This window comes from Emys orbicularis, chromosome 5 (genome assembly GCF_028017835.1).
Source record: "Emys orbicularis isolate rEmyOrb1 chromosome 5, rEmyOrb1.hap1, whole genome shotgun sequence".
NCBI lineage: Eukaryota > Metazoa > Chordata > Testudines > Emydidae > Emys > Emys orbicularis.
This window is the reverse complement of record NC_088687.1, coordinates 70,462,639-70,478,848: the sequence shown is the minus strand read 5'-3', so window position 1 is coordinate 70,478,848 and position 16,210 is coordinate 70,462,639. Positions and strand designations below refer to the sequence as shown.

Below are 16,210 nucleotides of genomic sequence, written 5' to 3'. Positions count from 1 at the left end.
TCTATAATTTTTGAAAACACTTAAATAACTTAGGGGCCTAAACCCCATTTTCAAAAGTGATTTAGATGCTTAGGACCAGATTTTCAATAGTATTTAGGCACCGAAAGATGCGGGTAGTGCAGCCTTGTGGGATTATCAAAAGCTCGTAGGCAGGTTAGGCACATAACTCTCATTGACATTCAACTCTCACTTCCACTGACTTTCACTTTTGAAACTGGGCCTCTGGGGTGCTTTTGAAAATGTTTACCCAGATTCTATTTCAAATGAAAAAGGAACAGTTGATAAAGATTTTAGAATGGTTTCTTCTGGAAGAGAGAAAACTAAAATTCAGCAAGGAAATCCAAATGCATGAGCTTTCCTGCTGAGTTTACGGGCACTCAAAGAGCTTTTATAAAAATCTGTCCATGCCTCTGGCTAGATAAGATATACACAAAATAAAAGTTGTTCATATGGGAGAAGTTCACTTGTTGGGAATGAGCCAGCACAGGCCCACCCTCCCTCTCCACTCTACTTGAACACTCACTGAACCCAGTGAATGGGCAGAGCATTCGTCCCCTCTTTGCATGTAGGGTTTAAGCATTTGGAGCCAGATCCACAAAGGGACAGGCATTGCTATGCTCAGTTAGGCGCATACCCAAAGGCCGAAATTTAGGCTTTTAGTGTAGAGTGATTATGTTAGTGTTGCCTTAGTATGTTTTGCAAGTTCTATTTTCACACCACCATGTCTCTGAAAAAGCTGTTTCCTACTGTTACGGTACATTTTCCTCCCCTGTTTGACCAAGACTGTTTAAGAGAAAACTACTGCATTGCATTTTAGGTGAGATCCTTACCCCTGCTCGGGCTTCTTTATGCCAGGGAAAAGGGTTGGAGCAGCATAAAGAGGACCTAAGAGTTCAGTAACTGACTAGGGGACAATTCTTCTGGCACTAACACTGCAGAAAATGGCTATAAGGCTGCATCCTGAGTACCGTTCCACAAGCCTTAAATATAGGGGACATGCCGAAGGTTGGAAGGGCATGTTGGGGGTGTGGACACAGCATGCAGAGCTGATGAGATGCTGGGCAGTGCCAGGGCCGGCTCCAGGAACCAGCTTAACAAGCAGGTGCTTGGGGCAGCCAAGGGAGAGGGGCGGCACTCCCTCTAGGAGCGAAGGACCTGCCGCTGAACTGCCGCCGCCGATCGCGGCTTTATTTATTTATTTATTTTTCCAATTGCGGCTTTTTTTTTTTTTTTTGCTTGGGGCGGTAGAAATGCTGGAGCCGGCCCTGGGCAGTGCGATTCTCAGAGGGCAGTCCAGGGAATCTGCCATAACTTAAACAGGCCTCAGGGCTGTTTCACCAGGGTCCTCTCCAGCGCCTGGAACAGCTCAGGGTCAGGAGGGCACAAAGTTGGCTTAGGCTATGTCTACATTGGAATCTGAGGTATGACTGCAGCACAGGTAGACAAACCCACACTAGCTCAACCTGCACTAGCCCACCTAAAAATAGCAGTGTAGACACAAGGGCATGGGCTTCAGCACAGACTAGCAGCATGAGTATGTGCCCAAGGGATATGTACCCATGTGCTTATATAGCCCACACTGAAGCAAGTGAAGACATGGCAGCACAGTTATTTTTAGCCATTCTAGAATGGGGTAATGCTAGCATGACTATGTCTATCTGAGCTGCAATCAGACCTCAAATTGCAGTGAAGACACACCCTTAAGAGCATCCCATCTCTCAAGCTCAGTGCTGAACCACAATAATGCGGTGAAATCTAAAAAAAGCTGAGAATCAAAGTGCAGAAACCTTGTACAGTGAATCTGGAATGTCCATGTGAATTATGTACATGAAAGTGTCCCAAGCCTCTGAATCAATTATATATAATCAGACAAAAATAAAACTCCAAACCAATATTTGAGATTAAAAAAAATCAGATCTTTTGAATTTTCATCGAAATATTATGAAAACACTTAACACTCTTAAAATAATTCTTCACTGAGGGTTAAACTTCATATTAATCTTTGTTTTAAAATGTTGATATCTTCATAACACATTTTAGTAAATATTCATTGTTTTAAAAATAATGGGTTTTATTTTAAAAGTCAGCGGATTCTTACTAACTAGTGTAATCTAAAGAGCATACTTTTTGGCTGCCAATTGATCAGTGAACATAGATCAATATTATTTTCATATAGTGGCCTGTGAAAGTAGCTGGTCAGCTCAGGAGGAAATTTGGTTAAAAAACAACAACACTTAAATAACTTACTAATTTGACTCTGTGACCAGGAGTGGCACTGATTTCCCATGTGCATTCCTTCCTACTTGGGTATTTGTCTGGCCAGTTAGGACTTGTGATGACTCCAGTCGGACTATGGATCTTCTGTTCACACTCAGCTGTGCCAATAATGATAGCATCAGTTAGTTTGGAAGTCTGTGTTAAAGATGTAGTCAGAAAAGCAGACTTTTTATCAACTGATTCATTGAAAGGAAAGGATTTTCAGGAAGCTAGCTAATCACCTCTTCAGTATCCGGTATCATGTTCATCACCTTTGGCAAATACATCATGGAGATTAATCTAGGACTGCTTGTTTACTGATTGACCATTACATTTACAGTGTTGTTTACAATGGATCACATAAACCTTCTATAAACAAACTATATATATGAATGATATGCCTAAACCATTTATCTAAATGAAGTCAATATTTTGCCATTCCCGCTACTAAGCCTTCCTCACAAATAAAATTAAGTAGAAAAACCCAGAATGGAATTCCTTCCTGAAAATTTCATATTTTGCTTTTCTGCCCTCCCACTAAAGCAGGCATTAAAGGTACTGAACCTTGATTTTGGTTGGGAAACCATGATTAACAGAGAGAGAAAGAGAGAGATACTGTTGCTGGCAAAAGACTGCGAATGAATCATGAATATCTACTGAGAAATGTCTGACTATACAAGGTCTTCTTTGTCCTAATCAAATTAGTAGAAGTCCCTCTCATTAAATAAATACTAACATTTAAATTTAAATAAAGTGAGGATAAAATGATAAAACTACTCCACCTTCTTAAGTACTTTCCCTTCAAGAATCTCAAAAGACTTTATATACATTAGAGAATTAAGCCTCACAACACTCTCTGAAGGAAGGTAAGGGCTTGTCTAAACGGCACCACAGTCCAGACTAGAGGGATGTGATTTGTAGAGTGCTCTATCTGCCCCATGTAGACCCTGCTGGTTTGCATTAAAAGGTACCTCCCTTTTCAACATGATGATAACTTTCTACAGAGATGAAGATAACTTTCTAAAAGATAGCCGGATCGTCTCTACTATCTGCTCTTCAAATGCCCTAACCCTTACCTTCCTTGCAGTCATGTTTATTTTCATGTAGCACAAATCCATTGCGGCACTGACAGACATAGCTTCCTATAGTGTTGATGCATTCATGCTGGCAGCCACCGTTGTCCTTAGAACACTCGTCCTTGTCTAAGGGATACACAACATGGTTCTGTGAGCATCACAACTATAGCTTGTAGAATGTAGACAACATATTTATATTAATGTTTAAGTCCAGAAAAGGGTAAACTAAGGCACAGACCTTATTCTTCTCAGTATGGTAATTTAATTGTACCTTAGTTCTACCCATTCATTGTTCAGCCTGCAACCTTGCACTATGGCACTATTATTTTAGTAAATTCCCATGGAAAGTGAGGTCTATTTCTCAAGAGACAGAACAAAGTAGTTTCAAGAAAATAAAAGATATAGAACAAATGGCTAATATTACTTTTTTAGCTAGTTTTATTGATATAGATTTCATAAAGTATCTCTTCAGTGGCCACAGTTCCATGCACAACAAGGAGTTTTACTATCTGGACAAACACATAAGGTATTCCCCCCTCACACCAATTCTACAATGTATGTAAATTGGATGTTCAGGCCAAACAAGGTTTCAAGCTCTGCACATGTTGATATTAAAAATAAGTTACTCATCATAAACATTATCAGTTAGTTGTTTTGTTCAAGCAGAGTGAAAAATGTGCTTTGATTTTAATGAATCTGGACATTACAAAACATCTCAAAAGGGAAAATACATTGTTAAAAAACACAGAAAAGAAACCGATGTTAATTGTTTCAGGGAGATCTGCCATATAGCATGCAGTCCTGTTTATTAATAAGTAATCCTCTCTAAAAAAGCTTTTAGCGTGTTAGAAATCAACCAGACGGTAGGGGAGAAAATATGAGCTACATTACACAGCCACCAAATTCACTGCAGGGAAAAAAGCCAAATTAGATTAACAGGCAGTCATTACAGCAGAAGGCATCAGCTGCTACCATTCTGTGTCATTTGGCTGTTGTCATTTTAGGTGGGGCTGGTCCATTAAATCAAAACTGGCAGACTGTTCCTGACATACATATATAATGCCATATCACACCGACCTCTGTCGTTTCAACATGCAAAAAAAATGTGAACAAATTATGGTCATATCAGAAGTCAGACTGTTTCAGAACTGGGATGCAGAGCATGCATCTCATTTGCCCTCAGATTTCTTAAGACATACGAAAGAAAGAATTTGTTAATTCTTAACAAAATTAATATGCAATATTTCAGACCGTGTTTGGCTCAGTAGGAATTTCTACAGAAACACAAGCTGTCTTGTATAATTTAAGCTTCTTGTTACTGTTTTACTCATATTGTATTACTTCTCCCTACCTTTGTTGAAGCATATGTATAGTAATACAGCAAAACGAATCTTTATTGTCTAAGTACTTACACAATACCTGAGTTTTACCTGCCAAAATGTACGTGAAGCTTGACTTGTTGACTTGCAAGCCCTTCAGTACATCTATTTGTATTTACAATACATTGCTGTACAGCAACATGATGATGATATATATTCATAGGAAAATCCTGCAAGTCAAAACCAAGTTGCTACTGCATTTTCATTTGTACTATAAATCTCAAATCTGTTTGCATTGAGAGTGCTTGGGAGCTTCCTGCAGATGTGAACAGATTTGAATGTGGAGGAACAGTTTAAAAGTAAATACACTTCACAGAAGCGGTTTATATTTGTGATCATTTAGAAAAACATAAAAACTCAGAAGGATACTTCTTGCAGGTTTTCTAATAGGAACACAAAGTCAACATCATGCATTATTTGATTTCAAGCAAAAGTTTTAATCTCTCATCTTTGCAAAAGCAAGCACTAGCACATACTCCCTGTTGCAAGCTTAGAAGCATGACAAGCAAATAAGAAATTAGAATGCAACTAACAATAACAGAAACTTGTAAGTATTTCCTCTCCTATATATTAGTATCTACTTTCTATTTACCTAGTGAAAAGAATGGAAGGTAAGATCAAATGCTTTCATCAAAGGTAACAAACAAGGACATTCCAGTCAAGTTTTGTAATAAATAAAGTAAAGGCCCTTTCCAGTTCCCCATCTGCCAAATTGTCTGAAACAGAAAAGTCTACTCTCACATTAAATAAATATGTATTATTCTGAAGAATAATCTCAAAAGGGACATGTGCATAAAGAAATGGGCCTATGATGGATCCCTTCAAAGATCAGCTCTGTGCAAAACAATAATCAAAAGGTAGAAGAGATAAGCTTAGTGATACTAGGATGGAAATAATTAATTGCACACTTAATGAAGGATGCAATTGTTGAACAAACCTTATAGATGTTGAATAAATCAGTATGGATTTTTCCATCATATCTGTAGCTCAGTTTCAAAATTAGTCTGTATTAGTTATAGAAACAAATGTTTTGCTTAGTAAAAACAAAATCATTTGTTGTTCTGACAGATGGAAATCCGTCTCCCAATTTTGAATGGATGCTTTCTTCCTTTTTGTGTGTTTGTTTCAATACTCAGTATAGGGAAAGATCCATTCTCAACAAAATGTTAGATTTTAACAATTTAGAGGACGTGGTCGTACCTCTGAGACCCCCAGAGGCCACCAGTCTGTGAATAATACGTACTCGGCCTGAGGGGGCAACCTGTATCAAGTCCTTGCATGATTCAAAAACAAAAATTTTCTCTTTGCAGGCAGTTTTCTTGTCTGTGGAAATAAATGTACCAGGATAGTGCCAGAGGTGAGTGTGTGCTCCAACATGAATCTGCTCAAGGGTAGAAACATTTAAGCTTTTCTTTTTTAACTGCTCACCGAATCATAACCCACCAAAAAAACAAAAAAAAAAAGACCCCAGTAAAATTAATTCTTATCATGCATCAGACACAGTGACTGTTTTAAATGAGCATGCAAAACATCATATTTATTCAAAACCACAAAAATAACTCTAGAGCACATGATAAATGGAAGCAGTTTAACAACAGGTTGCTACCAGTGATTAATCATACTATTGTTTAAGAGCCTTATTCAAAGAAATGATTATAGCTGCTCCCATGACCATCACCTTTCCTACACAGAAAATCAAACATTGTTTTTTTTTTCTGAAGCAAGGCCATGTTGAATGATTCAGCAGCCTACTTTTCCTTGTGTGCGCACAGCAAAAACCTTGCAATAGGTTGCCCAGTTATCCACATGAAGGGCACAAAACTTGTAATAGGAAGTTTTATGCTTTGAAACTTAATATTTAATTTAAAAAAAATTGACACAACTATTTCCAAAAAATATCAGTTACCTGCAGCCCCAAGATGGTTTTAAATTATCCCTTCCCCCGCCTCAAGACACTAGATTACATCTATACAACAGCTATTCTGCTACTTATAGAAAATCACCCTGAAACATCCCTCAAGTCACAGCACATGAATACACTCACACATAAGCATTCTTGGCTAAATATGTGCGTTCTGGAACACTATGAAAATTTGGGTGCTGATTGGCTAGTGAAGAGATAAGAATTTATTATTAGAAAAAATGGGTGTGTGAATGGAATTCAGTTGTTGACTCAGTCTCTCTGATCCTCTAAAATGTATACTTTTTTATGACCATGTTAAACTTGGTGCATAAACCTTTGTTTTCAGAACTCTCCACTCACATTTTGTTATGCATCTACAAACACCTATTAACCATGGCAACCATGCAAGATTATCCTTTTATCTTGTGTTTCTGAGATTCCCAGACTCCAAAGCCAGAAAGGACCATTGTGATCATATAGTCTGCCCCCCTACATGACACAGGACAAAGAACTTCCCCAAATAATTCCTAGAGAATATAGTTTAGAAAACCATCCAATCTTAATTTAAAAATTGTCAGTGATGGAGATGCCACTAAGATCCTTGGTAAATTGTTTCAATGGTTAATTATTCTCACTGCTAAAAATTTACACTTTATTTCCAGTCTGAATTTGGGTAGCTTCAACTTCCAGCCACTGGATCATTCTGTACCCTTCTGTGCTAGATTGACGAGCCAATTATTAAATATTTGTTCCCCATTTAGATACTTATAGACTGTAATCAAGTCACCCTTTAACATTCTCTTTTTTGTTAAGCTAAATAGATTGATCTCTTTGATTCTGTCACTATAAGGTATGTTTTCTAATCCTTTCATCATTCATGTAGCTCTTCTCTGAACCCTCTCCAATTTATCAGCATCCTTCTTGCATTGTGGGCACCAGAAATGGAAGCACTATTCCAGCAGCAGTCGCAACAGTGACAAATATAGGGGTAAAATAAATTCTCTACCCCTAAGAGTTCCTGTTTATGTATCCTAGGATTGCATTACCTCTTTTGGCCACAGCGTGACACTGGGAGCTCATGTTCAACTGATTATCCATCATGACCTCCAAATCTTTTTCAGAGTCACTGCTTCCCAGGATAGAGCCCCCCCCATCCTACATTCTTTGTTCCTAGATGTCTACACTTACATTTAACCATAATCAAAGACTTGTTTGCTTGAGCCCAATTTACCAAGCAATCTGGATTGCTCTGAATCAGTGACCTGTCCTCTTATTTATTTACCACTTCCCCAATTTTTATATCATCTGCAAACTTTATCAGTTATGGTTTTATATTTTCTTCCAAGTTACTGATACAAATGTTAAGTAGCATATGGCCAAGAACCAATCCCTCTGGGATCCACTGGAAACATATCCACTCAATGATAATTTCCCGTTTACAGTTATATTTTGTGACCTATCAGCCAGTTTTTAATCCATTTAATCTGTGCCATATTAATTTTATATTGTTTTAGTTTTTAAAATCAAAATGTCATGTGATACCAAGTCAAATGCCTTAGAAAAATCTATATATATTATGTCAACATTATTACCTTTATCAGCCAAACTGATAATCTCATTAAAAAAAAAAAGCTATCAAGTCAGGTTGACAGGATTGATTTTCCATAAACCCATGTTGATTTGCATTAATTGCATTACCTTTCCTTAATTCTTCATTAATTGAGTCCCAAATTAGCCACTCCATTATCTTACCCACGACTGATGTCAGGTTGGCATGCCTATAGTTACCCATCATCCCATTTACCCTTTTTTAAAATTGGCAGTTGAGACCTGACTGAAAGATGCTGAAAGGCCTGTATGGCACAATTGATTATGCATGGGTTTTTGGGTCAGTATCAGCTTAGCAAGAATTGTTTGTGGGATGGGATTGTCATAATTTTGTCCACCAAATTTGACTACATGAGATGTCTTATACAGAAACAGGTGATTTGTTTCTTGGCAATTCATAGGAACATCCTATTGGATCAGACTAATAGGCCATGTCGTCCTGTATTCTGTCTCCAACACTGGCCAGGATCAGCTGCTAAAGAGGAAGGTACAACAAAACCCCACAGTAGTCAGTTGCGAGATAAGCTGCCCCCAATGAAATTTCCCTACTAAGGTCCAATAGTTAGAAATGGGTTTATGCCTTAAATAGTGAGTGTTTATATCCCTTCCAAAACTTTTTCAAAAATATATTTACTAGTCTAACTCTAGATAACTCCACATAAATGTCTAATTTTTTTGAACCCTGCTCAGCTTTCAGCTAGATCAGTTAATATGCTATGGCAATGAGTTCCGTCATCTAATTACGCATTCTGCAAACAAGTATTTTTTTATTTGGTTTGAATTTGCCATCTTTCAAATTCATTGAATGTCCCCTTGTTCTTGCATTTTAAAAATGGAATACAAGCTCCTGATCTACTTTCCCCAATTCATTATTTTGTGGTCCCTTTATCATGTTCCTTCTCATTCATCTCCTCTCTAAGGTAATCTGTCCCAATCTTTTCAGTCCTAGAAGGGGTTGTGCAGTGTTACTTTTCCACTTTGCTCATTCCTGGAGGGGAAGAACTCAAAGAAGGTGGCTGTGGATACCTACGCATCTTCCCCTAAGCATTCCATTAGATCCCATATACTTGTGATTGGAGAGAACAAACGGAACGGTGGTATCACTGGAATGCTTATGATAGAAAAGAAGGCATAATGCTGTGTATCTGCCCATGTGTTCAGCTAAGAGTGAGGAAACCATTCCAGGCACAACTGAGGTGATGTTCCTCGGTAAGACTAAGTGTTCTGCAGAACTTATTGGCAGTATGCACATGCCTTTTATTCTGACAGTATGATTACTACCTGTCAGACAGATACAAAAGTAAGAGAGTGTGTGTGTGTGTGTGTGTGTGTGTGTGTGTGTAGGGTCACACTTGAATATATTTCATGGAGCTCAGTGTTTCCAGCTTGTATGGAAAGTTTCCTCAGACATAAACCTACCCCAGTCATACTAGACTTTGTCAACTCTCAGGTAGACTACTGTAATGTGCTTCTAATTGGACTTCCTTCAAATTTGTTCCATTGACTGGAAATGTTACAGAATATAGTTGCTTGTTTGTTCCTTCAGGTAGCACCTGGGAGTCTGTTACACTCAAATTCTAGCCAAAGGACATAATTAAAGTTGTAATATTAGAATATAAAATCCTTCATAATTTAGGTTGTCTCTTGCCCTATAGGCAACAGTTACAATCCGTTGGGGTGGGGTCCACTCACAGAATTTAGGCTCAGCCAGTAATGAGCTAGAAGGTAGGCAAGGTTTTCATGGCTGAGGACTCATGGTTGTGGAATTCCCTCACAAAGGAGTCCCAAAATAATCCCTTGGATGTCTGTAAGAATGTTGTACAGGATGGTGCCCTTTTCTTTTTTAAACGTCTTGGCTCTCTCCCTCATTTTGTTAATCTACTATCCTCTTGCTTAGCATTGCATGTACCTATTGCTGGTGGGTGGATTGCCAGACAGATATTGGGTTTGCCCTTTTGCTAGATTTTTTTGATGATGTCTGGCTGTATAATTAGAATGGTGAAGTTTTAAAGAGGTTGTATTGATTCTATTATGATTTTAGTGCAATGCTTAAAGGCCTTCCAACACAACTTTTAAACTGAAAAATAATAATAAATACATGCCTAAATTCTCTAATCTATACATTGTTTAATTGTAAACTTTGCTAAAGATAGTCTTGTATTTTTCATAAGGCATAATTAAATGAGGAATTAAAGAAGAACATAGGGTCAGGAAAAATGATGATCTAATGTCAACTTTCAGAAGTCAAAATATATGTGCTGAAGATTTCAATACATATAGTGCCCTCAATGCCTGGATCAAGAGCACATGTTGTCTATAATGATGAAAGGGTGACTAACTGCCAGTGCGCTGATAAGGAAAAAACAAGCTTCTTTTATGTACTTTCAAACTCATTTGAACATCTTGGATTCAAAAGTTTGACTTAGACTAAAATATTAGGAGGTGGGTGTTCTGTGATAAAAGGAACAAAAGCCAGTCATATAGAAGAAAACAACTAAATGAAAAAAGGATGGTGCGAATGGAACAGAGTGGGAAACAGGGTGAAAAGTAAATACAGACAGACTGTGAAAAATGAGCAGAGAGCAGAATGGAAAAGAATTCTAATGAAAAATAAATGCACAGTATTCAGTGAATATGGAATACCCATGTGTGCCATCCAGTTCTTTTGAAGGATCAGAGAGAGAGAGAGTTTTCTATCCCCACTACGCAAAACAGGTTTCCCTTTAACCAGAAAAACATTTTGGTTCAGGTTCATCGCTAGTATAAGTTCCCTGACTTTAGTGAATTTAATCCAGAGATAAATTTAGCCCTTTAAAAAAAAAAAGTGAGTTTAAATTACCAGGAAAAAATGGTGTGTGAACTAAGTTAGTTTTCAAAACAGAGACCAAAGAAAAATAAATTGTCACAGAATTTGACAAGCCATCCTTTGAACCCCATGAACAACAACCCTGGTCCCTCCCCAACACACACAGTTGTTCTGAGTTCTTTTTAGTACAAACCTTGACTACTAATGGGGTTAACATTCTTTAAACAATTCATCTACACTTAAAAATGCAGAAAAAGAGATTGCTTGTTAAACAGAAGCTATATTCAATATGTTCATCATCCATAACTTTTGGGCTACAGCTAATAAGCAGATTACAGTGAATACCAGGGCTACTTTTGCTATACTGCACCACTATAAAGGTATCAAAATAATAGGGTTTAACTCAGAAATATGTATACTGAATACTACCAGTGATCTGAAAATGTAGGACTAGATCATGCTAGCCACTAGCCCTTATTTACAGGATAATACACACTGCCTTTAATGGGTAACCCTTAAGCATGTAAATAAGGCCTATTCACTCAAGGGTTTGCAGGATGGGCCCCATAAGTTTCATGTGCATAGATATTTAGGTACAAATACATAGTTAACCTTTACAGCTTTATGACAATCTAAACTGGCATTTTACAAGGAAAAGTAACCTTCTGTGACCTTAAAAATGTCGTTTACATAAACCAGAAACTGATCTCAATGTCTCTGCCTGCAGAAATGTGATTATCAGCAAATACAGTATGTTTAAAGCTTTCAGGAGGCAAAACACTTGTTAATATCTTTGTGTGATGTATGGGAAATATCATTTACTTTGCTCTTTCCTCACTGCTAGAATAAACCATCTGAGAAGGCATAAAAGAAAACATAAGACTTCCTTTCGGGGCTGCTAAACTTTAAACTTCTTGTCTACGTACATTACAGCTTCTGACAGATATTTTTCCCACTTTGTAAAAGATCTAAGCAACATCACTTACATAATATGCTGAACCATACTGTTTAACTTTCCTACAAAATGTATCATGCATTCCTCAGTTACTGAAACTATCCAGGCAGAAACTGTGTTTACTTAGGCTTTCACAATATAACATTTAACCAAAAGCACAATAATAAAATAAGCTAATAAAACATTTTTTACATACTAAACTTAAGTATATTTCTAGCTCTGAAGAACTTGAATTTCTTATCAGAAAATGAGAGGGTAAAATTCAACTCTCATTGGGGGGGAGGGATAGCTCAGTGGTTTGAGCATTGGCCTGCTAAACCCAGGGTTGTGAGTTCAATCCTTGAGGGGGCCACTTAGGGATCTGGGGCAAAATCAGTACTTGGTCCTGCTAGTGAAGGCAGGGGGCTGGACTCAATGACCTTTCAAGGTCCCTTCCAGTTCTAGGAGATGGGATATCTCCATTAATTTATAATTTATATTTTTTATTTATATAACTCCTAGATGCAGTAACTGATATTTTTAATTACACAAGAAGAATTCCAGTACTATACTATTAACAGAATGTATCCTGTCACATGGAAACATGGTTATAACAGAGTCCTAAGTGGGTGATTACTATGACTGTGATTCTCAAACATTTGCGTACAGGCTTTACTCATATGAATAGTCCCATTAAAGTCAATGATGCACATCCTCAGCTGGTGTAAAATGTCATAGCTCCATAGAAGTCAATAGAACTATGACAATTTATACCAGTTCTGATTTGCCACATGGAAGCTACCCATGTACTTAAAGATACTCCTAGATGTTTTCAGAATCAGGACTGGTTCTTCCATAAACCTTTAAAACGTTCAAAATCAGGCAAGAAAGATTCTACAGTATTTAACAAATACCTAGCAAGAGACAAGTCATAAATAATGCAATTTAATAAGAAAAAGAGATAGCGAAAGCAAAATACAAATGTACTTATATTTTGTAATAAATAATTTACATCTCATTATGATTGGGATTATTAAACAAACAAACAAACAAAGAAACTGGGGTAACAGAAGTCTGTTGTGGTAAATTCTGGGCACACACTTTGAGGTTTCCCTTCTCTTTTACCTCCCAGTTTGTGTATATCTGTAGAATACGGGTTTGGATTGTTAGGGGAAAAAACCCTCCTATTTCACCTATTTCCCACAATATACATATATTTCAATTCTAGATAACTATTGTTATATTTTATTAACTTATTAAATTGAACCAAAAATTAAAACTGTAATCAAAAGGAGAGAGGCCTTTCACATTCATCACCTGTGCAATGAAGAACACAACCTGTGAAAAAGATTCACTGCATCTAGACACTCTATACTCAGAAGTATCCATAGTACATGAGTGATTTTTAATACCTGAAAAGAAGTGGGCCTTGAAGCCTTTCTTTGAGACTGTGTTGTCAGATCTGAACTCAATTCTCATATTGTTGTATTGTGATGTGATAACTTCAGGCACTTCTGTACCACAAAATTTACCATGCAGTTTGGAATCAGAAGAAAGGCCACTACGAATCTCCACGTAATCATATTTGCAAACCTAGGAAAGAGAAAGATTTTTGTATTGGTTAGCCAAAAATAGATAAAAATTCCATACAAGTGCCTCTACACTTAAAATGTAAGATCTTCTCTTGATTTATGTTACAAAGTTAATATTTTATTGACTTTTCAATATTTAATATTTTTGCATCTTTTCTGATACTCCTTTATAAATGTTTGTTGATTTTGTTTCAATATAATTTTAAACACTACAACATATTTAAGTTCGTAAATGACATGTTTTAAGACAAAGTTCATGCATTAATATGTAGTATCTACATTGTCTACATTTTAAAGTGTTTCATAGCTCAGCCATTTTAATTAAAAAGGAAAAACTCTGAAGACATTAGACTAAGGCCTCCAAATGTTCACTTTGAAGAATAAAGTCATCTCTGAGTCATAAACATTTATGGGTTCTGTATGCTTGCGGATTTGTTATTTTTTTTTAACATCCTATAACCTAAAATATATTACCTTTAATATGGAAATTCTGCAAGCCAAGTCTTTCCCATTGTAAATTTAAGACCACATTATTTTCTTATGAAAGTATAAATCTGCATTGTTAATAGTGTCACTTCTTTCTCAACAGTGGCACTGATACAATTTAGAGGACTAATTTGTGTCATTTTCATTAGGAGGTTTAAAAAAATCAGCCCTTATGCAAGGCCTACTACCCAGGATAATACTTTCAGTGCATAATCCCATGTCTATATAAAACGTTCCACTTCAAAAACTTCTAAGCTTCTTAGGCTCAACTATCAATCATTTAATCAAAAATGTTCCAGTTGTATGCAATTAATAGCTTAAGAGAAAACAGTGGCCGGGGGATTCATACAAGGCTTAGATTGTGCATGAAATGAAAGCATGAATTTTATAAATCACAATCTTTATTTTTTTAAACCACACAAACAGATTATTTTGGCTTTTGTTACTATCTCCTTATGGACTATAAAAATGATTTCCAATGTTTTGCCATAATGGAGGGAAAGGTTTAAAGTGCTTATAACTACTGGAATCACTTTCACATGTTACCGCTGTGGAATGCAGCTAATTCAGTCATAATAACTCCACTTAAATAATATTAAGAGTCTTGCTTAATGCAACAGGCACAAGGAAATACTGAGTTACAACTGGAAGTCTACTTTAACTCACCTGAGTTAAATTCTCATCTTGATACCTGGGATTTTCACATGCAACTCCCAATAATGTGAACACTGAAGATAAAACCCAATATCCACTGCTAAGCCTATCAGTATGCCTTAAGGTGAATTTTAATGCTTTTGTGGGTTTAAATTAGACATGTAATATTATTTGAATGTAGGCTTAGTGATATAATTTCTGTTATATGGCAGTATATAAAACATTAATAGAAGTACAAGTATATTAAAATTGTATTTATTAGAAAAGATGTATATAAATATATCCAGCTAATTTAAAATTATTTATTCAGCAAAAACAATTTCATAGTTAATTAAGTCTCATAATAAATAAGTATTTAAATCATTTCTAACATGTGGACTGTAGGTACCCATTTTATGTCTGTATTTTTAGACACTATATAAAATATATTAGTGGCCTGATATACTATAACAGTTTCTTCTGGATAACAAAGTACTTCTGTTAGTACTATCCATCTAACATCTATTTTTAGCAACACAAGAGAGGAGAATGGTCTTATGATCAAAACACAGGGCTGAGAGTTAGGAGATCTACAATTTTTTCCCCACAATCTGCCAGTCATAAATCCTGTGTAACCTTGGACAACTGACTCAGTTTCCTCATCTGAAAAATGGAGACACAAACTTAGAGCTGGCTAGAAAACAGCAATTTTTTGGGAAAAAAAGTTTGCTTCATTTATTTTTCTTCTAATAATGACATTTCTTTATTTCATAGGGATTTGTGAGGTTTTAGTTATTAACAGGGTGGGGGGGAGGCAGGGGACACAATAAAAGTCTTCAAGTAAGTAAAAGGTTGTTATAAAATGGAGGAAAATATTTTTTTCTCCTTATCCACTGAGGACCAGATGAGAAATAATGGGCTTAAATTGCAGCAAGGGAGGTTTAGGATTGATATTAGGAAAAACTTCCCGTCAGGGTAGTTAAGCACTCGAACAAATTACATAGACACACTGTGGAATCTCCAGCATTGGAGGGTTTTAAGAACAGGTTAGACAAATGACATGTTCTATGGGTATTATCAAGACCATTTAGGGATGATCTAGACAATAGCTAGTCCTACCTCAGTGCAGACTAGATGACCTACTGAGGTCCCTTCCAGTCTTACATTTCTATGATTCTATGTCTGTAAAAGACTGAGATGCTGTATAATTAATTATCTGGAGCCAGGGAGCTTAAAAAATAATAATAAAAAAAATCAGAGAGTTCATTCCACAATCCAAGTAGAAAGTTTATTTTGATATTCAGTCTACATGCTTTTTTTACTTATTTCATTCCATTGTTCCTTATTATACTTCCTGTTCCACTCTAAAAATTACTTTCCTTTCCTAGGATTCTCACCTTGAAATGGTTATAGATGGCTATAATACTCCGTTACTCCTCATTTAACCAAATTATATATACTCAGTACTTTTATTCTCTACACATAATTCCGTTCCTCCAGATTTTTGTCTTGTCTTGAATTCTCTCCAATTAGTGGC

At 36.4% G+C, this 16,210-nt stretch overlaps 1 protein-coding gene across 2 annotated transcripts in view; it reads right to left on the bottom strand.

Moving 5' to 3' along the window:
• The window catches only part of TLL1 (tolloid like 1), a 193,998-nt gene that overhangs the window by 17,339 nt on the left and 160,449 nt on the right, over positions 1-16,210 (bottom strand). Inside the window, exons 16-19 of one of the 2 annotated variants that reach the window (XM_065404705.1) lie at positions 13,375-13,555; positions 5,912-6,034; positions 3,333-3,458; positions 2,248-2,375 (exon numbers count right to left, since the gene is read on the bottom strand). In XM_065404705.1, coding sequence (XP_065260777.1) covers positions 2,248-2,375; positions 3,333-3,458; positions 5,912-6,034; positions 13,375-13,555 — 558 coding nt within the window. The remainder of the gene's footprint in view (positions 1-2,247; positions 2,376-3,332; positions 3,459-5,911; positions 6,035-13,374; positions 13,556-16,210) is intronic. The other variant, XM_065404706.1, reaches the window with a different exon arrangement.